This window comes from Arachis duranensis, chromosome 8 (assembly GCF_000817695.3).
Source record: "Arachis duranensis cultivar V14167 chromosome 8, aradu.V14167.gnm2.J7QH, whole genome shotgun sequence".
NCBI classification, from domain to species: domain Eukaryota; kingdom Viridiplantae; phylum Streptophyta; class Magnoliopsida; order Fabales; family Fabaceae; genus Arachis; species Arachis duranensis.
The window spans coordinates 7,904,771-7,931,723 of record NC_029779.3 but is presented as its reverse complement, the minus strand read 5'-3'; the positions used below and the strand labels follow the sequence as shown (position 1 = coordinate 7,931,723).

Sequence of the window (26,953 nt, the reverse complement as noted above, 5' to 3'; positions counted from 1 at the left end):
ATTCTCTCAACCTCTTCTTCTGTTGTATCTCTCGTTCGCTTATCATTGCCGTTGCAACACGCCTCAGACGACGCCGTGACCTGCTTCTGTCGCCGCACAACACGCTGCCGATCCCGCCGCGCAACATGCTTCCGGGCGAAATAGATACCTGACTGATTCTCTTAGTATGGGTGAAACCATTGATTTATGCATCTCTCTCCCTACAAGAAAAAGCGTATTTATCGACACAAAAAATCAACGTCTATCTCTCCCGTCGATATTTTTCGACGGCTTGCTGTCGATATTTAAAAAAATTAAAAATAAAATAATAAAATCGACAGCCTAATCGTCGATTTTTTGATGATGCATTAAATCCCTTTTAACTATCGTCATATTGTCGACGAAATGGGGGTCGAAAATACTTTTATTTTAAAATTGACGAACATGGCGTCTATTTTTATATTTAAAATATCGACAAGCTTTCCGTCGATAAATTTAAATGGTCCAGATTGCTTTCAAAAATCAAATAAATGGCGTGGATTTAATGTATAAAATAGACACTAAAGACGTTACCTTTTTTTTAAAATTAAAATCGACAAATATACCGTCGATTTTTATTGCTAAAAACACCAACCCCGCACCCCCTATCGAGCTCCTTTCACACACAAAAATCACAAATCAAACGAGCTTGATCCTCTCTCCTTCAACGAGCTGCTTCTTCTCTCCGTCGCACGAGCTTCTTCTTCTCCTTTCTTCACTCACAGTGCCACCGCCGGCCACCCTAACCGCCGCAACTACCTTCTCCTTCTTCTCCTCTCTTTTAAACACTAAATCAGTAGAACACAGCCCCTGTCTCTCTCGTTCTTTCTCGTTCGCAGATCAAATCAAGCTCCTGTTCTCTTCGTCTCGGGTGAGCTCCAGCACGCCGGCGCCACCTGTAGCAGCATCTGTCCCCACCATCGCCGCCCCTCGTTCTCTCTCTCCTTTTATCCCCCCTCAATTCTGGCTCACATATCTTTTCAACGCTGCAGCCATCATCTCTTCCGGTCAATGCTTCCAGGTTTTGGTTTTAAAATTCTTTTAATTTGTATTAAGTTCAATTAATTTTGTTTAGTTAGTTTGATTTAGTAATTAGTTTAGTTAGATTTATTTTCTGATTAGTGAATTTTTAGGTTTTGATTAGATTAGGTTTTGATTCTGAATAGTTGAGAAATGTTTAGATTGTTAATCTGAATTGCTGAACATTGCTACTGATTTTGTTTGGAAACTACTTGACTAAATTGTTGATATTTTGTGTTGTTTTGCTACAAGAATAAGGTGTTTTGATTATTTATTTTATTTAAATAAGGTGCTAGCCTTATTATAAAATCAAGAATAGGGTGTTTTGATTATGGATGTAGATCTGTCACCAAATTCAACACTAGTTGTGTCACGGCCCAAAATGAGCCATGACTGGCGCTCAGGGAAAATAATTCCCTAACAAGCCTAACAAACTCATTTATAAGCTGAATAAGAAAATTTCAAATATTTTACAAGTTCCAAAATAAATAGTTATATATTTTAACAAAAATAAAAACAATTAAGAATGGTTGGATCCTGCCTGTGACATATGGAACAAATGACGTCTAATAACTTAACAAAGAATAGGTAGCCTTTGCACATCATTACTCTTGAACAAAAAGGTTCACATGACCAAATATTTATTCCTGAAAAATATTTTTAGAAAAACATGGTGAGTTTTACAACTCAGTGACTAGACAATACATTTATAATCGACATGAGACCATATAAACATCAAAGTAATTTTTAATTAGAAAATAATAGTTGATAATAATAAGTGAATCAATAAGGGAGTTCTCATACAAAAATCAAATCAAAAGTGCACATTTGGGCGGCTCCACCTCAATGGGTAGCCCTTTCCTCTCGTGTGTCCTAACAGAATAACAGATTTAACGTGTGGCCTACACGTTAGGCTAGCAAGACCCTTTCCTCTTCTTCCTTCTCTCCTCCTCTCCCTCACTCTCTTGATCTCCATCTTTCTTTTCTTTCTTTCCTCAGCTCGTGGGGGTGTGCTTTGAGGAAGAGGGTGTGAGGGGAGTGAGGGTGTGTGCGGCAGTAAGAGGTGAGTGAGTGTGTTAGAAGAGGGTTAGGGTTTGGTTTGGAAAAAAAGGGAATACGGGTATTGGAGGGATTTTACAAGTTGGACCGATCTAGAAAGTTAACTTGAAAATTAAGATGCACCAATAAATTAAGTCTTTTAACTATGATTCATGATTATGCTTCTCTATATAGTTTTACTTAATGACTATTTATAATAGTTTGATCATGAAATTTTAATGAATTGGAGGAAAGTGTTGGTGTGTTTAAACATACCCTGGTGACTAGTCAGGTACAACATGGAGCGACCACGATTCAGTGATCATCTGAAAGCCATAAAGTTCATCTGTAAGGATTTTTGGACTGAGCTCTTTAAGAAGCAAATAGACAACTTGAAAACAAACCATAGAGTGAGTTCATATTAGAGATGTATTCATTTGGTGGTGTGTTTGTTATATGGCTTTAGATTAGAATGGATGGTCATAGTATATATTCGTTTGCTACTTGCTGAAGGGTACCTTTGTATTGCAAGATAATAAGTTTCCCTGGCTTGAGCGGATATCAATTTTAATGTATTGACTTTGCTATTGAATTGAAGTTTTCAGATTTTAGATTCATCTTTATATATTTAAGTGCTCTTGAATCTTGATTAATATTCTCTGCCTGTATTAATGTGAGAAAATTCCTAAATCTACAAATTGTATTCACTTATTGATGGTATTTTCTCATTTACTATTGTTGATAGCTAAGAAGTTTGGGGTTAATGAATTTGTGAACCCAAAAGATTATAACAAACCTATACAAAAGGTTCATTCTAAGTTTTTCTGTATAATTATTTATATTTTCAGGGAAGAAAGACTAAGATGTTAATATTGCTCAATAGATAATTGCAGAAATGACTAATGGAGGAGTGGATCGTTCTGTTGAATGTACTGGCAACATCTAGGCTATAATCTCAGCATTTCTAGTTCTGTTCTAATCCTGCCACTTTCATTCCCTGGATTCCATTCGCAAGGTTGGCGCCATTCCTTCCCTTTCTTTCTTTTTCTTTCATTTCATCTGTAAAAAATATACATATACTAATATCTGTATTGTTTTTTGTTTAGCTACCAATATGTTCATCTGTTTCTTGTCATATAAAATCATTTGCTTATACATGTAAACCATAATAAGATCAATAATTACAAGAGAAAGAGAGTGAGTTGTGTTGTGTTGTTCATCTTCCAGTAAAGACACCACTGAAGACTTGGCTGTTTCCACCAAGTGATGCTTCCCATTCTATGGAGTTCATCACTATCTGTGATAGTGCTCCAACCAAGTCCCTCATTTCAGGCCTTTCTACTAGATCTTCTTGCAAGCACCGACCTGCTATCTCTACTACCTTGAGCACGTATTCAATGGGATAGTTTGCTTCAGGGTTCTTATCTATCACATCTTCTAGAGCATTCTCTGGCTCTGCATCTGGAATATTTATTGTACCTGATGAAGAAAAAAAGCCTCATGCATTTGAAATGTTAGATTTGACATTCTAATTTAACTCCTTTGGCAAGTCCTCTTGCTTTCATGTTATAAAGAGGATAGAAATATATATCCTTTCAGTTTAAAACTTATAACCTAAGTCTATTTGAAGCATGGACTGCAAAGTGTCTTTCATGTTTATTTGACTTCTGGCATATATATCAATATAATAAGGAACCAGATTTGTTATGCGACAACCATATTGTGTAAGGGATTAACTCGTTAAATAGCAATATATATAATGGAAAAGTCTAGGGGCCAGCAGATTTATTAAAATCTGGCCAGCATTTAGCCAGCAAAACAAAAATGAGTGATTCTCCACCATTAGATGAAATCTCACACCATTAAATATACTATTGATGGCTACTTGATGGTTACAACTCACCAAAACTGTTGGCCCCCTAGCACTCCTCTATATATAATTAAATAAAAATATAAAAATTATATTTTATTAATATTATTTTTAAAAATTTCAGATTAAGTTTTATCTTTTTTTAGAAGCCATAGTTATTAACATTAAAATATTATGCATACTTATCTATACTTGTAAATCATTCATGGTGAAAGTATAAATTATTTGCTTATCTATATTTGCTTATCTATATTAGCAAATTAATACATTTGCATCGCTTAGACAAGTACAGGGTTGTTATCAAATGTGTCATGAGAGCATGGGAATTCTAAATCTGGTTTTCTTATTTTTATTTTTTGTTAAATTACCTTTAAATTTAACAACTAGATTGTGATACAGTACCTCTGTAATCGAATCAGTTGAAGATGGAGCTCTGAAGGGAGTACAGAAGTGGTGTGACTAGTAGCAAATAGTCTAATATTGTATATAGTAGTGATTTGAGGAGCCTCATCATTTGGAAACTTGGAATTTTTTCAGCCAACAAGAAAGAAAAATTGGTATGCTATTTTTATATAAAATATTGGTGTTACTACTTACTATGTATACCTACAATGGGCATTCAATCAATGAGGTGATTGAGTCTGAGTGAACAAGTTACTCCAATTCTATTGTGATCCGCTGTTCCCAGCAATGGTGTAGCACCAAGTTGATAGGTTTTATTTTGATTACTTTACTTTGAATATTTTGTATTAGTAGTGGATTACAATTTAAACGAATATAAGTCTAAGTTTAGTTATTTATCTTGTCTTGAGTCTTTATGTTAGAGAATTATTTATTATTTTGATAAATTTGTAAACTCATTATCTAATATTTAGTATAAATTTTATTTTTATATTTAAAAGTTTATTTGTCTTATTATCTAATATTCTGTATAAATTTTATTTCTATATTTAAAAGTTTATTTGTATTAATTGTTTACTATTTTTCAAATAGAAAAAATAATTAAAACATATAACTATTAAAATCGACGGTAAATCTGTCGCTTTTTAAAATTAAAATAGAAAAAATAAAATATAGCCAGAATTTGTCGGTATTTAAATAATTAAATCGATGACAACATTGTCGATTTTATTAATCATATTATAGACGAAAATATCGTTGATTTTATTGAATCAAATATTGACAGAAATGGCGTCGATTTTATATAATAATATCGATGGCAACGTTGTCGATTTTAGTAACAATGTAAAATTCTTAAACTCATATTATAGATAGAAACAATGTCGATTTTATTAAGTTATTATCTACAGCTAGGCAAGCCGTCGATTTTATTAAAATTTTGAAAAATCGACAAGCTTAATAGCGACCACCTCCGCCGTCCATTTTACCGTCGAATTTTAATATTATCGACAGCTTAACCGTCAATTTGGTCGTCGATTTTAACGATGTTTCTTGTAGTGTCACAACTTTTTAAGTCTTCCCTTCTCTTAATGGCTTCCTCATCTGAGTAGAATTGATAATCTTAATACTTAGGAAGCACTAGGAGTGACAGTATTGAATCTATTAGCATAAAGTTGTGATGTATATAGTTTAAATTTCTGAATGTTAACTTTCTGGTTTAATGCATTGATTTGATTTGCTGATTTCTTACGCTTGATAAATGAACCTGATAGAGAAGAGTAAGATGCTGAATTTCTCAAGTCTGCGGCTTTTTTTTTAAGTTTTCTATTCATATTCATATTGTATGAGTAAACACATCCTATAATTCCCGCGTGTACAAATGCAGAGTCCCTAATGTATCTGGGATTTTATTGACTACGTAAGACATGTGTATGCTAAGGCTATTGTTTTGAATTGTTTGATCAGGAATCTACCAAGTGAGTTGGCTTCTATAGTGCCCTAGACCATCACTGTCACCCCAGAAGGGAATGTGGCTATTCAAAGGGTAAGCCATTGAATTGTTTTGAATTTTTTGATCAGGAAACAGAACAGAAAGAATGAGATTAGAACCATTATTGGTGGTAAAATATAATATCTAGAACTTAACAGTTTTTTGTTTATGCTTTCTTATTATCAACCATAAAATGGACTGTGCCAAGCATTATAACTTAACAGTTTTTCGTACTCATTGGGGTTTGTGATGTCTCAGTTGATATATATTATATCTTCATTCTGCATCTTAATACATGGTTGAAGTGAAGTAATTAATTGCTTAGCCATATGAAACCTTCACCCTTTTATTCATTTGTTTGCAATTTCGGTCAATTGTTTCTGGAATGAAGTAATCAAATGTTGTTGCATCCGTCTTACTGATGTTGTTGTCATATGCTGGTAGGGCTAGAAGTGAGTCAAACCAGCTCATGAGCCAGTTCGAGCTCGACTTGTTAATAGCTCGATAAGCTGAGCTCGTGAGCTGTTGAGCCGAGCTTGAGCTTGGAATTGAGCTCATAAATTAAATGAGCCGAGCTTGAGCTTGGATAAGCTCAGCTCATTAGCTCGTGAGCTGACTCGATTATATATATATAATTATTAATACACATATCATATTTAAATTTTTAATAAATTAGAAACCCAAAAGATAAAGAAACCTAAAGCCTAAAGGGATAAAAATCATGAAATAAAGTGTGGGGGACTAGCGGAGGCGGTGCAGAGTACCTTACTACCTTTATAATCACAATATCACGAATCACAATGGTCATTAGTCAATAATAATAAACAGAGAGAGCCAGAGAAGAATAGGAAGAGTTTTTCCCAAAAGAAAACCTCTTGACTTATAGTGAATCGGTGATTTACTTCATTCTCTCAAATAGCAAATTAGTTTGTTCGTCGATCTACTTTGAAGTTTGATCTTTCTTTTTCTAGGAATCAATTATCAAGTAAGTTATATTTTTTATGTTCTTTCAATTTTTGTTTTTTATCTTTTTGTTGATTTTTTTAATCTTTAGAGTTCTTTTTTATTGATTGTTCAACACATTTATTTTTTTTATTGACAGTATTATGAAAATTTCTGAACCTAAAAATCAATTGGTAGTGTCTGCTTCAAATGAAAACACAAATAATATACAAAATTAAGAACTACTTCTTTCTATTGATGGAATATCATCACCAGAAATACAAGTAGAACTTGAAGCAAAAGCATTAGACAATAATGAAGGAGAAAATCAAAGTGGAAAAGATGAAGAGGCAGAAGACAATGAAGATGAAGGTGTTATTCACAATAATAAAAGGAAGAAAACCTCCTTTGTCTGGCAACATTTTAAAGAAGTGAAATTGTCTAATGGGGTTGTGAAGAATCAATGTGTTCATTGCAAAAGAAAATATGCAGTAACTGACTCAAAAGCTACAAGTCAATTGAATAAGCATTTGAAGAACAATTGTCCTGACTACAGAAAAATGATGTTGGCAAAACAAAAAAAAAATTGAACTTCCCTCAAAGTAATTCAGCAGAGCATCCAAATGTCATTGGTCTTATGTTAGTAACTCCTGGTGGAAAGTATGATCATGCAGGACAAAGAGAAGCAACATCACATTGGTTAATGATGCACGAGCATTCATTCAGCATTGTTGAAGAATTTGGTTTTTTATTGATGATGGAGTGCAATAATACTTCTTATGAGAAGATTGGTAGAAAAACGCTGAAAAGTGATTGTCTCAAAGTATATGAAGCTGAAAAGAAGAAGTTAAAGGCAAATTTAAAAGATGTGAGTAAAATCAATTTAACTACTGATTTGTGAAAATCACAGAACCAGAAAATTGAGTATATGGTTATCACAGGTCATTACGTTGATACAAATTGGGTACTGCAAAAACGAGTTCTTAGTTTTGTTCATGTTCCTCCACCTTGACGTGGTGTTGATATTGCAGATGCCATTTTCAAATGTCTTATTGAATGGGGAATCGAATCAAAGATTTATTCTATATCTGTAGATAATGCATCCTATAATGACTCATGCTTAATGACATTGAAGGACATGATTTCAAGGCATAGAAAATTACTTTGTGGAGGAAAGTTGTTTCATGTGCGATGTTGTGCACACATCTTAAACTTACTCGTTCAAGATGGATTGGGAGAAATAGCAGGAACAATTGAAAATATACGTGAAAGTGTGAAGTTTATCAATCAGTCTGAGGCAAGGTTGCATACATTCTCCGATATTGTTCAACAATTGCAACTTCCTGGGAGAAAATTGATTCTTGACTGTCCTACACGATGGAATTCAACTTATCAAATGATATCTACAGCATTGCACTTTAAGGAAGTCTTCCCTCGATTCCAAGATCGTGAGCCAAATTATAGATATCTTCCTGACCATGAAGAATAGGAAAAAGTTGAAAAAATAGTTGAAGTTCTACAAGTGATCAATTGTGCAACCAATATCATATCTGGAAGTGAATATCCTACTACCAACCTTTATCTTGCTAAGGTATTTCGCATTAAATTGATTTTGGATGAAGCTGTTAGTAGTGGACCTTTTTTCATGAAGGAAATGGCTGCCAAAATAAAACTGAAGTTTGATAAATATTGGAGTGAATGTAACTTTCTCATGGCTGTTGCTACTGTTTTGGATCCCAGATGCAAATTGACAGGTCTTAAAATGTGCTTTCAGCAGATATATGGGCAAGAAGCTACAAGAAATATGACATTGATGCATCCAATCTTGACAGAAATGTATCAAGAGTATGTCATTCTATCCAATGAGCAAGAAGGATCAACTTCATCGAGTGCAAGTGGTGAAAGTAGTATCAACTCTACAATGCAAAGTTCAAACTCCTCACAAACTGGGTGGTCAATAATGATAAATTTTGTAAAGGATGAAGAAGCAATTCCAGCTTTAAAATCTGAATTAGAGACTTACTTTGATGAACCAAAATATTTTTAAAGAGAACATGATGTAACTAGCTTCAGTGCTTTAGAATGGTGGAAGGTAAATCGTGGAAAATATAGGATATTATCTAGAATGGAAGCTGATGTTCTTGCTATTCCAATCTCAACTGTGGCATCAGAGTCAACTTTTAGTGCTGGTGGAAGGGTAATTGATACATTTTGATTCTCACTAAGTCCGCTACAGTTGAAGCTTTAATTTGTGGAGGAGATTGGCTTCGAGTTTTTTATGGCCTAAGAAACAAGTCTAAGGTTGAAGATAGCTCTGTGGAGATTGCATTATCAATTTAAGGTGTCAAATAAATATTCAAAACTTGATAGTTGATAGGTATAAGATGTAATGTTTTTAGTTTGTTAAATATATGGATGCATTGTTTTTTATTTTGTTATATTAAAATTATAATTTTTTATATAGAACTATAGATTATGTTCCTGTTATTTGAGCCAGCTTGTGAGCTCGAGCCAGCTCGTGAGCTTTCTGTGAGCTGAGTTTGAGCTTAAGAAATAGGCTCGATTGTTAATGAGTCGAGCTGTGAGCCGAGCTCAATTTTTGTGAGACGAGCTTGAGCTTTGTCTGGCTCGGCTCAGCTCGGCTCACTTCCAGCCCTATATGCTGGACATGATATTTATCTGGTTGATTTGTTTGCCTTTGCTTTATTTAGATGGGAATTGCTGATGTCATTTTAGACCTAGTGTGTAGTGAGATCACGCTGAGAGAAACTGATTTAAAAATATGTATAGCACTTAAACAATGGTTTAGATTTGTGAAAATTTTAATATTGATAGTGTGTTCATAGAAAAGATTTAATAATGAAATTTCACAGTTTTAAAGATATGTTTTACTAGTATGCTAAATAAATATGAACTTTGCAGTGTCCTCGGTTGTTTTAATTACTACTAAAGGTTGAGAGTTATGACCATATCTTATGCCTGGCTACTTTTTGAATTATTATTTGTTCTGCTGCATCAATGAAAATTGTTTTAAATGTCGTCCGTTGTCAGATTTTTCTCTCAATCATGTGTTTATGATATCTTTTCTTCATTTGTTTCGAAATCTAATTCTTATTTGGTTTAAGCAACTCTTGATTTTTTTATTTCATTTTTTTTTTCTTTTAATCGGCAACTGAATAGAAAATTTACCGAATTGACTGTGTAATCGGCATTTGTATCCAAGTAATTAACTAACCATAACTCCATAAAGCTAAAATTATGATCTTCTCCTTTTATGGACGGTGACAATTGAGAATTAACAATTACTATTATTATTGGTTGTCACCATTTGAATGATTTCTTTAATTATCCCCTTTTTCTTATCCATTATTTAGATTAATGAGTTTGAGAAACGACAAAATAAACCTGCTTTTTAGTTTTGCATAATTTGCTAAAATTGGCAAATGTGGATTATTATTATTATTATTATTATTATTATTATTATTATTATTATTATTATTGTAAGAACCAGAGTTTTTATGTAAAACCGTTTTAATAAAATGATAATTTTTTTAGTGCCCAGAGTAGATTCAAAATTTAGAAATTTTAATTTAAAAATTAATAGTGAAATTTGATTTTAGTGAATTTTTCTGAGTTGGAAAATATATCTTTTTTGAAAAGTTTTTGTAAAAATGCGCACTGGCGCTTAGTATGTCCGGTACTGTGTTTTGAAAAAAATAAGATTTTGAAAATTGATTTATTGTTTTGAAAGGACAAAAATAATTTAGAATTGAAAACCGGGCACTAATCTTAAAGGTTTTGGCCCAAAGTGGCCCAAACAGACCAAAAACACTTAACGGGTACATATATATGCCCTAACTAATGAGCTTTGAGCTCATTTTCCAGCCCAAAGAGAGAGAGGCGCGGTTTGAGAGAAGAGAGGAGAAGAGGTGATGTTATTATTCATCATCACCTTTCGGGAGCCATAACTTGAGTTACAGAACTTCAATTGACGAGTCGTTTGCGGCCGCTCTTCATTTCTATCTAAGAAAATCTGGTAAGAACTCGAAACTCAAGCTCCAGTTTCCAGCCCTAGAGTTTCTATGTTTTTGGGTTTGATTTTTGAGTAGATTTTGTGATTTTACTTGTTTAGGTGATCTCTAATAGCGGGTAATTGTTGGATTTTATCCCTAATCTCGTTTGGTAAAGTAAGATTTTACGAAACCCTTGTGTTTAGTTATTTTTGTGAACCCTAAGCTTGATGTTGGTATATTATATGTGTATGGCTTGATAGTTGGTGAGCCTTGGAGGTGGTGTTGGTGCTTGAGGCTTGTTGATCTTGTTGGAGTCAAGCTTTTGGTGTTTTGTGCATATTGGGAATCGGCCAAGGTATGGTTTCGGTTTTCTTTATGTAATATGTAATGTTTCTGGAAATTTAGACTAGTGGACCATAAGATAGGATTGAATGATGTTGGTGTATGCCTAATTATTTATGAAATTATGTTGTATGATGAAGAGGATTATAGGGAATGTTGGAATGTATAATACATATATATGATGCTTGTTGAAGGATATTGATGATTGTGATGTGTGATAATATATTATGATGATGATTGTGCGTTTTGAATCTTGTGGTTGGTGATGATATTTAATGGTGTTGATTTTGAGTTAATGTTGCATGAGGATGCATTATTGATGTTGAGCTATGATTGATGGTAGAGGATTATTATGATGATGGTGGGTGGTAAGTGAAGTATTTATGTATGAGGAATTATTGATGTGTAATGTTGTTGTGAAATGTTTGGGAGCTTAATCATTTGATGATGAATGTTGAGAATTATTATGGTTGTTGAGAGTTGTTGGTATTGTTGATGATAGATAATGAATCATGAAAACGTTATTGATGAATGAGGAGAATTAAGAGTGTTTATGATGATTTTTTATTGATGGATAATAATGATTTTGATGGTGTGGAATAGTGTAAATGGGAGGTTATTGATGGTTGAGTTTGAGGAATGAGCTGTATGAACTTTTATGTTGTTTTGGGTAGTAATTGGATTGTGAGTAGTTTGGTTTTGAAATGAGAGTTTTGGTGAAAGTAAGTTTTTAAGGTTTTTGGCAAAAATAGATTTTTGGTGAACTTTGATGGATCATAACTTGAGCCTCAAAGTTTAAAATTGCATGAAATTTGTTTTAAATTAAAGATGCATGACTTTGAGAGCTTTAAATTGATATAAAGTTTGTAGAGAATGGATTTCTGTAAGGGAAGTTATGATCATTCAAAGTTTGGTGTTGAAATCTGAATTCTGTGAATGCTGCAGAATTTGTGATTTCTGGTTTGTGTGCGCATGCACAGCCTTGTGCGCACGCACACACAGGGGAAGGCTTGCTGATGAGAGCATTAGCATACCCTGTGCGCACGCACACATTGGAAGGTGCACTCTGTTGAGGGTGTTCGCACGCCTTGTGCGGACGAATAGAGTTGAAATTTTACTACCTGTGCGTACGCACACCTCTATGCGTACGCACACATTTTGAAAATCCTCCTGGGCGTGCGCACGCACACCCCTGTGCGTACGCACATGCCCTGTTTCTCAACTAAAATCTTGTTTTTAAACTGCTTCACATTCCCAACAAGCTTGTAAACTTCTGTGACACCTAATTAAGACTTTTTGGCTTGTTTTTGAATGTTAAACATAGAGAAGGTCTTGGGTGGAATTATTTGGGTTTTACTTTGAAAAAATTAGAGAACGGATGTGTAGGTTTCTGGTGTATTTAGGATGAGTTTGGTTGAGAGAGAAGGAAGAGTAGTGAACTTGGTGATTACTGACAACGAATTGAGAAACTGATGAACTAATGAGTTCGGAATGAAAATTATGAATTGATGATGGTTGTGATGAGTGGAGGACTAAAAAAGGAATGATGATCTTGATGAATATTGAGAGTGTGCCAGTCACTATATCCTTAGGTTAAGTGTGGTGGTAACTCAAAGAGGAATGCTGATCTAGTTGAATGTTGAGAGTGTGTCAGGCACTATATCCTTGGGTTAAGTATGATAGTGTGTAGGTATTATGTCCCTGGGATTGAATTATGATTAATAACCTTTTCTGCTGCAAGAGTGTACCAGGCACTATATCTTTGGGTTACGCATACGACTGTGCCCGGCGCTATATCCGTGGGTGAATAGAGTGTGCCCGGCATTATATCTGTGGGTCAATAGAGTGTGCCCGGTACTATATCCATGGGCGTGGCAGAAAAGCTACATCTGAAAGGATGTGTCAGATTGACATTTATAAACCGACAAGTGATATCACGAGCCAATAGGGCAGGCATTCATCATATGCATCTCTTATGTATTTGTTTGCTTTGTTTACTTGAGTTTGCCTAATTGTATAATATGCCTACTTGCTTCTTGAATTGCTTGTTATATATGAATACTATCTGTGTTTTACTTGCTTGCATTATCTGTGATTGTTTGGTGCTGAGGAGGTTAGGTAGGCGGTGGCGATGGGATCGCACAGAGGTTAGGTTGGCGAAGGCTGTGGGATATAGCGGTGTGACTAGTATTAGTTAGAATTCCCCTAAGTTTAGATAACCCTGTTTATGGTTTAAGTTCTTTATTTATTTATTTTATTCTAAGCTTGAATATCCGTATTCGATGTGAAGTTCTAGGATTGCCTTCGGCGTCCCGGAGCCTTATATCTTACATTATTGGGCACTGTTACCATACTGAGAACTCCCGGTTTTTATTCTATACTTTGTTGTTGTTTTTCAGATGTAGGTCGTAATTCACCTAGTGAAATTGCGGACATAATGGCAGAGCGGAGTATGGTTTCTTCCTGGTTTATTTCTATTTTATTTTGTTGTAGTACTTTCTCTCACCCTTTTTGTTTTAGACTTTATGACCTTAGAGGCTTACTTGAGAGATAAGTTGTATAAGCTGTTTTAACTCTAAAATTCTGTATTTTTCTGTTTGTAACTAGTCGGCTTAAACTCCGCAAGCTGCGGCTAGTTCCCTATGATTATTATACTCTTATATCTATATATGTTTTATTTTCTTGCATCTATACCTTGTGTCTTATGCGTTAACTTCGTGTGAACGTTTCACGCTTTTGTAATTTTGTCTTTGAGCTTAATCCTTCATCGGGCTTCTAGAATATATTATTTCCTTCTATATATAAATATGTATAAGCCTTAAAATTGTCGTAACCTTTGATTAACCTTTGTTTTATGGCTAGAGGTAAGACTTAGGGTAAGTAGGATGTTACAATTATTATTATTATTATGCTTTCATCTTTCTTGGATGATCAGGATTTTGTTGACCACTCCTTACGTGACCTCACTTCAGGTAAGTAATTATAAGTTATCAAACTCTGAACTTTGATGTATGAAAGTGTAAGCCTCTAGCATAATAGTCCCCAACTATAGAGAAGAGACATATTTGTGCAGTGCTATTTTTATGTGCTTGGGACTCATCACCCCATCATCATAGGATGATATAGTCGGTGGCCAGTTAAATGGGATCACAGTCCATCCTATGATTCGATGTTATTTTATTGCTACTTTGATGCAACAAGCATTCTTAATTTGTATTAATGTTGATCGCTAGTTTTAGAGTTCCAATCAGGAATTTGGCATAAATATGTGCATGATCGCTCAAATGTTGATCGCTCAAATTGGTATTAATGTTCCAATTTGTGTTAATGTTGATCGCTCAAATTAGCAAATTGGCATAAATATGTGCATGATATATAAAGAATTTGGTCTCTATTTTAAAAACATTTGTTCTTATCATTTTTTGCAATTTATGTACAAACTTAAGTTTTATTTTGAATTGTGTATTTGTGTTCAAAAAGTAATGGGTCAAGAATTTTCTCATGAAGGGATTAATAGTGAGCATATATCATATGATCAGTATGAGCAGGAGGAAGAAAAACATGATGAAGTTGACGGGGATTATATGGATGAGGATGACACAAATGTGGAACCAATGTTCGATTATCACGGCTTTAATGAAGGGTATAACATTGACTCAGTCGAAGACATTGGGAGGATTGAATTTTGGAACATCAGAGACAAAAAATGTATGTCATTTTCACTTTTTTTATATCGATATTGCATTTGAGTTCTACAATAGATATACAAGGACAAGAGGCTTTAGTGCTCGGAAGAACAGGACTAGGAAAAGTCATGTAGGCGTACTTAAGTTGAAGAATTTTGTATGTCATCATGAAGGATTTAGACTACAAAATAATAATGGGATTGGAAACTTTAAGGAAAAATCGACACCAGAGACAAAGTGTGGCTGCAATGCAATGATGGAGATTCGTCTAGATGCACATAGCGGTCGTTGGTTTATTTCTTATTTTTCTAATGAACACAGTCATCTGCTTCTGGATCCTCGATTGACTGGATTGCTTTGTGGGCATAGATTCATGTCCGAGGCTGATATTGGCCACATGATTAACATGAAAAAGGGTGGGATTAGTGTTGGGCAGATATATCGGGCATTAGCAAATCAGGCAGGTGGCTACGAGTATCTCTCTTTCACGCAAAAGAACATGTACAATAAAATAGCAAAGCAGAGGCGCCAATTACTTGGTAATGCATATGCAGCATTGAAGTATCTAGAAGATTGAGCATAAAATGACCTTTCTCTCTATTTTAATCATCACGTGGATGCCGATGGTACTTTGCTCAATTTATTCTGGTGTGATGGTCTCAGTAGGGCATATTACTCATTATTTGGCGATGTGCTGGCTTTTGATGCTACCTATAAGAAGAATAAATATATGTCCATTGGTGGTATTTTTTTGGTGTCAATCATCACAATCAAATAATTATTTTTGCTAGTGCTTTAATTTGCGACGAGGAAAAAAACACATATAGGCGGTTGCTACAACAAATGAAGGTGGCAATGAATGGAAAAGCACCTATTTCGGTTATCACGGATGGTGATCTATCAATGAAGTTTGCCATTGAGAAAGAGTCTCCTAATTCACATCATATATTATGTGCATGGCATCTGATTCGCAATGCAACAAGTAATATTGGCAAGCTCCAGTTTACCGCCATGTTTAAAAAGTGTATGCTAGGCGACTATGAAATTGATGTATTTCGTCAAAAGTGGTTTGAAATGGTTGAGGGATTTGGTGTCGAAATCAAGAGTTGGGTCCTAGATATGTATAAGAAGAGACATTCATGGGCAACTACACATATAAGAGGGAAGTTTTTTGCTGGTTTTCGGACAACTTCTCGGTGCGAGGGATTAAACTCAATCATTGCAAAGTATGTCAATTCAAGGTACAATCTGGTTGAGTTCATTCAATACTTTAATCGATGTGTCGACCATATTCGGTGGAAAGAGGTCCAGGCTGACCTCGCATCTGTGAATGGGAGACCCAGTATGCAAATGTGTTTTCAACAGTTAAAGAGGAGTGCTGCCAATGTTTACACCCTATCAATATTTTATATGTTCTAACCAATCCTTGTATGAGCTGGATCAATGAAGGTAATAAATATGAGGTAAACTAGCTCTTATGTGATTTACTCTGTCGGTTTGGATTGAACGCCAAATGAGATGTGACGTGTATTCTTTTTTGACATTGAGATGGAATTCAATTGTTCATGTATGAGAATGAAATCATTTGACATACCTTATGAACACATAGTTTGCGTCTTGGTGCATGAAGATATAGATGAGCTGCCAAGGTCATTAGTCTTGCCTTGGTGGACCAAGACTGCCAAAGTAGGTTTGCAAAATGCAGCCGAATTTCATTGGAATTCTTTTATGCTAAGTCAATACGGTTGTTTGATGGATTGGTTTAGACAACTAGCTAACTTTGCTTGCCAAGAAAATGAGAGATTTATCTTTATACGAGAAATGGCTATAAATTTGTTGAAACAATTTAAGGAGGAAGATGCTGCACAAAAAGAGTTGTTTAATGATGTAGATAGTGTAAGAAATGATGTGCAAGTGAATACTTCTGGAGCTGGACTTGCAACCAATGATCTGGGATATAGCATGCCAAGGGACCCAAGAAAATGTGGACAAAAGGGAGTGTTGCACAGTCCAATAAAAGAAAACATCAATGTGGATACTGTGGTATGGAGGGCCTGATGCGGTATTTTACAAACCACACTACTAACCGGCAAGTGCACCGGGTCGTACCAAGTAATACCTTACGTGAGTAAGGGTTGATCCCACGAGGATTGATGGATCAAGCAACAATAGTGTTTGATAGGATTAACTCAGTTAGGCAAGCAGAAAATGATTTTGAGATATTCAAAGAGCATTAAATAGCAAATTTGGAATATTAAAGACAGGCAGATAAATAAGTTGAGAATAAAATATTGAGAAAGCAATTAAGGTTTCAGAGTTATCTATTTTTCGGATTAACATTTATTACTAATTAATTTAATCATGCAAGATTTAATCTCATGGCAAACTATATGTGACCAGACCCTAATTCCTTAGACCTTCCTAGTCTCCTCTAAAAATCATTAATTGCCAATTCCTTGGTCAATTAATTCCAATTAGAAGGTGATGATCAATTTCTAGTTTATATGCCAAAAGAATCCTAATTATCCACAAATAAGGGGATTATATGTCACGTATCCCATTAAATACAAACAATTAAAAATTCAGTATAATATGTTTTCAAGTTGTTGTTCAAGTAAAGAGCTTTTCCAAGTTTTACAAGAACTCAATTAGAACATGGGTCATACTTTCGTTCCACCCATATTCATAAAACAAAGAACAAAAACAATTATTGAAATATAAATCAAGACATGAATTAAATTAAAAAGATCAAACAAATCAATCCATAAAAGTAGACAAAGCACCTAACCTTACCAATGGAGGATTAGTTGCTCATGGTTCAGAGAAGAAAAATAAGGGTTCTGGTAACAATATGTGTGTGTCCCTGTCTAAATGTACAGAGTTCCTATTTATAACTAATCCTAATAAATTTAAAATCTAATTATCTAAAAATAAAAATAATATCTTTTCCTAAAAGATAAGATTTGAATTTAAATTCGAATTAATTAACAAGTCTTCAGCTGATGGGTGGGGACCATTTGATTGTCCATTCTGCAGCTTCCAATCTGTATTTTCTGGGCCATAAATTGGGTCAAAACGCGGCTCAAAATCCACGCCAGCGATTTCTGTAACTTTTGCAGATTGCGCATATCACGCATACGCGTCAGTCACGCGTACGCGTTGCTGGTCTTCTTCGCAAGTCACGCGGACGCGTCGGTCACGCGGATGCGTCGGTCAAGCGGACGCGTCATTGAGCAAATCTTCAATTCACGCGTGTGCGTCAGTCACGCACACGCGTCACCGTGGAAACTTCCAGATCACGCGTACGTGTCAGGCACGCGTGCGCGTCGCTCCTCGCAGCCATCTCCTTTGATTCTTGTGCTGCAAAAACTTCATCAAATTCCGTCGAATGCTACCTGAAATAAATAAAATTGCACAAAACTCAAAATAGCATCCATAGTGGCTTAAATATAATTAATTCTTAATTAAACTCAACAAATTAGATGCAAATTTACTAGGAAAAGATAGACAAGATGCTCACGCATCAGGGCCACAATCAAACAACTTGTCGTGTTCATCGAGGCATTGTACAGTTAAAAGGCCGTGAAATTAACACATTTGATAATGACTTAGATGATCACGTGAACATTAAAGATTATTCACTAGTAAGTACCAATGAGTTATGACAAAGTTTTAACGGCTGCTTATTAGCTAGTACTAATGATATTATATTACTTATATTGTAGGTATATGATGAGAATGCTTTGTACGGTAGCAATGAAGTATTGTAATATGGTATAATTAATGGTTTAAGGTTGTGGAATCCTTCATTTCTGGTTTAAGATGCTAGTTAGGAATATTTCATGTAGATTTATTTACAAAGGCCATGTGAAATGCGAGGTTTAACTTGAGCATTAAACTATACATAAGGTTCCTAAAATTGACTCCCATAAAATTCATTGTAAACATTTTCTCCATTAATGCTGTCATAACCTGTGAATCTAATTAACTTTACTTTTTCTAAAGGGCACAGTGGGGCTATTCACTTTGTTGGATCTTACTTTGAAGATATGTAAACTGTAGTTATTATTTTTATTTTACAAAAAGGAAGAAAAAACCCCTTCCATCATGCTTAATTGTGCACCAACTCGTCAAGTATACATGTGATTTTTTAGTTCAGTTTCTCGACTTTGATCTTATTGCTCAGTTACCCCTTTCAGACAACTTTCTTCATCTGGTTTGCATTGTATAGTTGGCTTTTTGCAATCTTGATTATTGCAACATGGGTACTTCCATTTGCTGGTCCTCTTCTCATAAGGGCATTGGCTAACAATTGCGCTATTTAGGTATGAGGAATCATTGCTTTTCAATTTTTAATGTGTTCAAGCATGGGCATAACTTTTGATTGTCCTATTTAGAGTAGTGTATATCACTTCATTGGTAGTTATGACTTATGGCTATGACCAGGTAGGTGAAATTCTCTTTAGGAAAGAAGGCGTGCGAACAATAAGTACACCAAAAATAATTCAACATGATGGCTTCATTGACAACTTGTAGACTTTGAACTGGGCCTACGAAGCTTGTTTTAACTGTGACCAAGAAAACTTCTATGTTCAATGAAACAACTTTTTTCCCTTGAATCATCTGTACTATGTTTTCATTTTTACTTGATGTTTTATAAATGTTCATGCATTTATACTTGAGCTGCAGTATAGGATTATGCTTCGAAATGGACAAAGCGGAATGCCCCTTGCATGCTGACTATTTTGAATGTTAGATTCCTAATTCCAAATATTTATATTTCTACTAAATTTGGTCCTTTAATTGTCATGTTTCCGATTTTGCGGGTTGCGTCTCTTTACACGAAAACGTTTTCTATTTGCAAGGTCTCTTTCTTCAAGGAGGTAACATCAAAGAATTAGAAATTAAAATCGTTATCTTTGTCTATAATAAGTTGGTGTGAATGGACTTGGATTCCCAGTGAGTCTTACCACGAGGAAGTAGCTGGGCTGGAATGGTCGAATGAGAAATAATTTGTCCACCTAAACCAGAAATCGAATAATTAGCTTGATTAGTGAATTGATCATTATTATCTAAATTTCAAGTAATTTTATTTTTATAATTGTGAAATATATATGATATAGCTTATTTTTTCATTTTAATAAAGATGAACTCATCAAAAAAAAATTGAAAAAAATAAGATAAATAACACTGATAATTCTGAGTTTTAATCAGAATTATAAGTAAGTTCGTAATAGGATAACGAAAAAGTGATACACAATGAGAGAAATAAAAAATATATAATTAAAAAATTTGTCTATTTTATTAAGTCTAACAAGAAGACATGAATAATTTATCATGATTTCAGTAAATGCTATGGGTGTATCGTAAGCCATCATAATTGAAATCTCTTGTTAACATTTGCCCGTATCTTATTCTAATCTCCGGTGACGAAATCCAGTACTAAATACATCCTACTTCTTTCCTTATGCAGCTGTAATTAATTTTACTAAGCGTTAACATATGTATTAATATAATTATAGAGCAAAATTGTCTATGTTAAAAGTTACCTTTAGGAGAGACCACAGGAGTGAATTCCTGTTGCACATCCATCCATTGCATAACCCATACAGCTGAATCATTGCTGTGTAAAAACGTATCATGTAATACATCATAAGGCCATCGAACACACCAACGCAAGTTGGCACAGATGGATGAGGGTCTGTATCCCTTAACCATCTCTCCCGGGTTCGATATTCACTGGAAGATGGGAATGGAACTTGCTTGCTTGGGAGGATCGCCCACTTTGTGTGCCTCTGCAGCACCCGAGGGATTAGTCATTGGACTTCCGGCCTAATGGATACCCTGGTGCAAACCAAAAAAAAAATTGTGTAAATTGAAGTTAAATTTAAAAGGTGTTTTATTTTGGATGTTGGAGTTGTACAAAGTGACATTTTTATTTGGTGGTTTGATTTTTGTATTTGTTTTAGTTGATGGACTTAGTCATCTTATGTGGCGTTCGTCCTCCTTTTTTTGTTGGTTATTAGAGTTGCTGCCTTCTTCTTTCTATCGTAGGTTCTTGTGAAGGCATGTTCTTTATGAATTGTTGAGTTTGATGCACTTTCTATTGTGTTATTTGTTCCATCTTTGTATGTATGTTCTTCCGAAGATGTGTCTTGAATTTTTATGGTTTTCTTTCTCCTTAATCTCTTGATGGGGTGGTGCTTCAATGTCATTATTTTTCTGGAATGTCATTAGATTTGAAGCAGTTGTGCCCAATAAGTTTTTTGCTTCACCATCAAATAGTACAAAAGTTGTTCTAACACTTTGATCCGAAACCTTTAATTGAATTTTGAAGCTAAAATAAGTATTGAATTAGTAACTAATAATTTGATAGATGAGATTATGAAAAGTATATAGAGTTACCTTATTGTTGATATTGTGGTGTTTGATTACATATGCCACAAATGTAGTTGTTTTCTTTTTTATATGCTTTCTTCTGACACTTTTTACATTTAACATAGTTCTATCCTATTTTTTTTTTTTATCAATTTCGTTTATAGTTGCTAAAATTGTGAAGATCTTTTCCTATTCCAATATTCAATTTATGTTATCATTAGGTATAAGGTATTTGAGTAAGTATGAATGTATGATGCATGTTGTGATTTTTTTGTCATACATGATCATCAGATTCTCATTGCATGGCCATTAGATCTTGGATAGTTATTCGATTTCTAATTGTTCTATTCTGAAAGAATGATGCTCTATTGAGTAAGTTTGAGATGTGTAGTTCGAAAATAAATTTCTGTAGTTGTTTCCTTTTTTATATGCTTTCTTCTTACACTTTTTATATTTAACATAGTTTCATCCTAATTTTTCATCAATTTTGTTTATAGTTGCTAAAATTGTGAAGATCTTTTTCTATTCTAATATTCAGTTTATGTTATCATTAGGCATAAAGTATTTGAGTAAGTATGAATGTATGATGCATGTTGTGATTTTTTTTGTCATACCTGATCATCAGATTCTCATTACATGGCCAATAGATCTTGGATAGTTCACTACTAGAAAAAACGTTTTTTTACGCAAAAAATTGACGGTTATTTCTGCCGTCGATATTTATCGACGGCTTGCTGTCGATATTGCTAGAAAAAAATAATTAAAAATAAAATATTAAAATCGACGGCTAGGTTGTCGATATGTTATGATACATAATATTATCGTCACATTATCGACGAACTTGGGGCTGAAAATAATTTTCTTTTAAAATCGATGAAAATGACGTCGATTTTATTAATTAAAATATTGACAACAATTATCCTCGATAAATTTTAACGGTCTAGATAATTTTCTAAAACCAAATAAATGGTATCGATTTAATATATAAAATAGATACATAGAGTGTCCATTGTTTTTAATTTAAAATGGACAAATGGGTGGTCGATTTTTATCATTAAAAAACACTTACCACCGTCCACTCCCCGCGTCTAGAGCAGAAACACAATTCCCTTTTACCCCAAATTTCCCATTTTAGCACCAACCCGCGTCATTCTCCGCTGCCGTCGCCGCTCCGTCACGGTTGCATCGCCGGCGCTCCTCAACACATACTCTCTCTCAACCATAAATCCTACTCCGACGCCTTACTCAAACCAAGGATTTTCAGCGAGGGTCAGTTTCCATTCTTTCTTCTTTGTTTAGGGTTTATTCATAAGTTATTCGATTCAACATGCATTTGATAAGAATTGAATGTTGTCAAGGATGACAGGTAGGAGCACGTAATTTGAAAACACTTACCGTCACTGGTTCCGAAGTTCCCTTCACCATTGTCGCTGGTTCTACTTGTCGTCGCTGCTAGCTCGTGCTTATCCAATGGCCTGGTGAGGGTGAGTTACCTGCTCCCCTGCTTGTGTTTGGATTCTTCCCTACTCCCCTGCTCCCTTACTTAGCTATTTAATTTGTTGATTTAGGGTTTCATATTTTAGATAATTAGTTTGTTGATTGGTTTTTAATGGATGATTTAGTAATTAGGTTTTAAATTTAGATTTTTAATTTAGTTTGTTTATTGATTGACAAAACATATGGAGGGAGGGAATTTGTAATGCTGAACTGAACACCCAATAATTGTTGCAGTTATCTCAGTTGTTGATATTTTGCTAAAAATGTGCTAGAGAGCATGAACTACAAATTCTGTGTGTAGATCTATATTTAGGATCTATATTTGTCTAATTATAATACAGTTTTTTTTAATTAAAAAATATAAACAGGAACAACAAGACATGTAACTTCTATGAACAGATCTGGCAATAAAATATTGTTTCACATGCTTCTTTTTCCTTACAAAAGAATGAAAGAGTTGAATATATAGGAATTTAAAATTTTGACCCAAAAACCAGCATGCACAGTTAGATCCACTAGTAAATACTAAATATTAGTAGGCTAATAGCTCTCTCTTTTGAGGGTTTCTAGTTATTTTCTATAGCAGTTGAACTTCAACCCCCCCTCCCCACGGTTCTATTATCCATTTTGACATTAGTACTATTTGCATTACTAAATCATGTGTTGTTTTGGAAAATATATAAATCTGAACAACTCGAGTTGTTGAGCTTGTTGCCATTAGAAATAGTTAATGATAGAAAATGGAGAACTATTTTTATATAGTTTTTTTAGGTGTCTTGTTATTAGATCCTGCCATTTTATCATTAAATTATTTCTTCTTTATAAACCCTGTTCAATAGACAATTTGTTCAGTGCTGGTTGTCTTGAATTTTTTGTAGTCTCAAAAATTTGATGGTTGCCAGTTTTAAAAAGTCAAAAATTTGTTCACCACTGTTGTTGGCATTTTCTTCTTTGATGGCTAGAATTTCCCTCAATCGAGAGCAATCCGAGACCACAAGCTCTTCAAGATTTTTTTCAAGTGTTTTGGCGACAGGAACAGAAAATATGTTTTCCAACCTTTTACAATCTTAAACCCATATCTTATGCAAATTGTTTTACTTAAGAATCCCTTCAAGCTGGTTTTTTTTCATGTTGAACATGTGCTCTAATTTTGGTTTTTCTTAGAAGCTGATGGCTTATTTTCTCAAGCGAGGTCAAATATAGCTTTCATTGACTTGCAATTTGTAACCAACAGTTTATCTTTATCTTTATGCTTTATTAGTATTATTATTAATTTAATCCTTATATTATAATTAATTTTTCCATGTTGCCCAAGCATTTTGCCCATGAATAAGTAATCAAAATAAATGAGAAAATAACCTTAGCTTGACTGACCAAGCATTTTGCCCATGAATTCACGTTAATAAGATATATGTTTGTTTGCTGTGTTTATTCCAATGCCTAAGGAACAAATTAACACGGGATATTATAATATATACAAGCTGAAACCAAGGTCTATATATAATACAAGCAGGTTAGAAATATAATTATTCTTGTACTTCTTTTTATATGTCAGATTAATTATTTTTATGAATGATTAATTCTGAGTACAATGACAATTTGGTCAGGGCTGTTAAGGTGTGGAAAGAGCTGCAGATTAAGGTGGATAAATTATCTGAGGCCTGATATCAAGAAAGGGAATTTCACCATTGAAGAAGAAGAAACCATCATCAAGCTTCATGAAATGCTTGGCAACAGGTACATATTCATGATTCATGATTCATGATACATGCATGTCATCCTCTCTCATCATGTTCTATATATCTTTAACATGCATGGATGATGCTATTTTCTTGATTTAATAGTTATCCTTAATTTGTAAATAAAATGGTTGATTCAGTAGTACTAGTTTTCATCTCCTGTTTCAAGAAGCTGGATTATTATTCATGAGTTCACTCAGAAGAAAATTAAAAGCTAGGCCACATTATTGATGAGTTGAAGGTATTCTGCCACCTTAATTTGACTCTCCAAATAAAATTAAATACCATGCATTTTCATTATTTTAAAAATATCTTTCACCAGCTAAAGGGGAGTACGAACATCAGCTGAGTGTGGTAGAGATGAAGATGTTGAGATGGATGAGTGGTCATACGCGATTGGATAAAATAAGGAATGAAGATATAAGGGAGAGAGTTGGAGTAGCACCCATTGTGGAAAAGATGGTTGAATCGCGTCTCAAGTGGTTTGGACATGTGAGAAGAAGACCGATAGAACATCCAGTCAGGAGGGTGGATGAGATGGAAGATGGACAAAGGGCGAAAGGTAGAGGAAGACCTAAGAAGACCATCCATGAGGTGGTCAAACGAGATCTACATGTAAACGGTCTCTCTGTAGACATGATACATGACAGAGCACAATGGCGTCGTTTGATTCATGTAGCCGACCCCACATAGTGGGACAAGGCTTTGTTGTTGTTTTGTTGTAAAAATATCTTTCACATTAGAATTAAAATTTTAATTTAATTGATATTATGGTCATCTTTGTAAATTATAGAGGACCCTGAATAATTCTATTGAAATAATGTCAAAAAGAAGTAAGAGATAGAACTAATAATTTGAGAACATGAGAAGACTCTGTTACACACATTAAGATAACAAAATGGGGGGCTATACAAGATTCTCTTATAGATCTGTGGCTTGTGCAAGAATCTTAGTGTGGCAGTTTATGTCACATGCATTCTATAGTACCATGTGCAACACATGCATATATAGCAGTATCAAAACATTGAGTTTCATTGTTCACTCTCCAACGTAATCTACAATTAGAATGAATGGGAACTACTTATGAAAATATATAGCGTCATGGATGGATTAGTTAGAACTTAGAATAATTTCATTTCTGTAGCATTTGAATGAGTCAATTGAGAAGAAAGAGTTGGAGTGAGAGGCTTATATGGTTTTGTTTGTTTGTTCCTATGGGTTAGAACTTAGAATAATTTCATTTCTTTATTAGCTTAACAAGGCAATATACGGCCTAAAACAGGCTCCCAGGACTTGGTTCTTAACTCTTTCTTCTACTTTACATATTTTTTGTTTTAAGAATACTAAATCAGATCCATTTCTATTCATAAGAAGAACAACGGACTCGATCATTTTTCTATTAGCCTATGCGGATTACATTTTGATTACAGGTAGACTGAACTTACTTACACAGAAAAAATATGTTGTATACCTATTAACTAAAATGAACATGTTGCAGGAAAATCCTGTTCCAACACCAATGGTTTCTTCTACAAAACAGACAGAATTCATAACAGAAAGGAGTTGAAGAAGAGATTGAGCAACAGGTTTCATTTACACTATCACAAGTATTGGTAGAGCTTAAGACTTCCAGAAAAGCTATTCAAGGTTTAACCTTCTACTTTTTTATTTATTTATTATCTCTCTTAAACTATTGAGTTTTAATTTATCTTCATCTTTATTATCTCTGTTAAATTATTATGCATGCTTATCTATACTTATTTATATATGCTGGTTTGTGTAAACCATTCATGGTGAAAGTATAAATTATATTCATGATAAGACTTTTATTTGTTGTGGTTTCTCGTTGAAAAAAAAAATTAAAAAGAATATTTAATGTGTACAGGATATGGTTGGTAGAGACGGAGATCGCAGTCGTAGCCGTGGCCGTTGCCGTGGCCGTGGCCGTGGCCAAGGCCGAAAGGGGAAGCCTAGGCTTTCATTGGTCAGCCCCTTGACTTGCATGCGGATCCATACTCTCTCGTTGGATCATCATCCGACACAACTGGTTATGTTGATCCTTGCTCTGTTTTTCTGTTGATGGTTGTTATGTTGTTCTTGCTATTAGTTTGTTGCTCTGTTGCTGACTTGTGTTCTTGAGATCTTGGCTTCCTTCCGTGGTTGCTGACTTGCTAGGTTTTATTTTTATTTTTATTTTTTGTTGTAATGTTGTAATGTTATTTTTTGCTAGAATTAGCTTTTAAGTATATAATTAATTCAATTGTTCTTATTATATTATTTGTTTTACGTAATAGTGAATAGAAAATTAGAAAATTAATGTTTGTTCATAATTTTGGAGGAAGAGGAATTAATATACTATATGTACTGTACCTTTTGTTATTAACTTAATAATGATTTGACAGACAACGGTAGTTTTAATCCTCCTTATAGGATTTGTTTTGAATGCATCCATGAATAATTAATTACATTAAAGACGTCGAGTTTCTTCTTTTATAAAAGAATTCTGATATCTTTTGTTA

At 34.2% G+C, this 26,953-nt stretch overlaps 1 protein-coding gene and 1 long non-coding RNA gene across 2 annotated transcripts; both read left to right on the top strand.

The window, feature by feature from the left end:
- The first annotated feature begins 8,904 nt into the window (after positions 1–8,904).
- Positions 8,905–15,397, top strand: LOC110274777 (putative protein FAR1-RELATED SEQUENCE 10). Its single transcript, XM_021130057.2, has 6 exons — positions 8,905–8,976; positions 9,491–9,563; positions 13,534–13,589; positions 14,070–14,106; positions 14,615–14,777; positions 14,896–15,397. The coding sequence occupies exons 1-6, from the start codon at positions 8,905–8,907 to the stop codon at positions 15,395–15,397; spliced, it is 903 nt and encodes a 300-aa protein (XP_020985716.2).
- Positions 15,398–22,270: 6,873 nt separating this feature from the next.
- Positions 22,271–26,706, top strand: LOC107460524 (uncharacterized). Its single transcript, XR_001586490.3, has 5 exons — positions 22,271–22,467; positions 22,557–22,682; positions 24,303–24,432; positions 25,933–26,081; positions 26,320–26,706. It is a non-coding gene; the product is annotated as an uncharacterized LOC107460524 (long non-coding RNA).
- Positions 26,707–26,953: the final 247 nt, after the last annotated feature.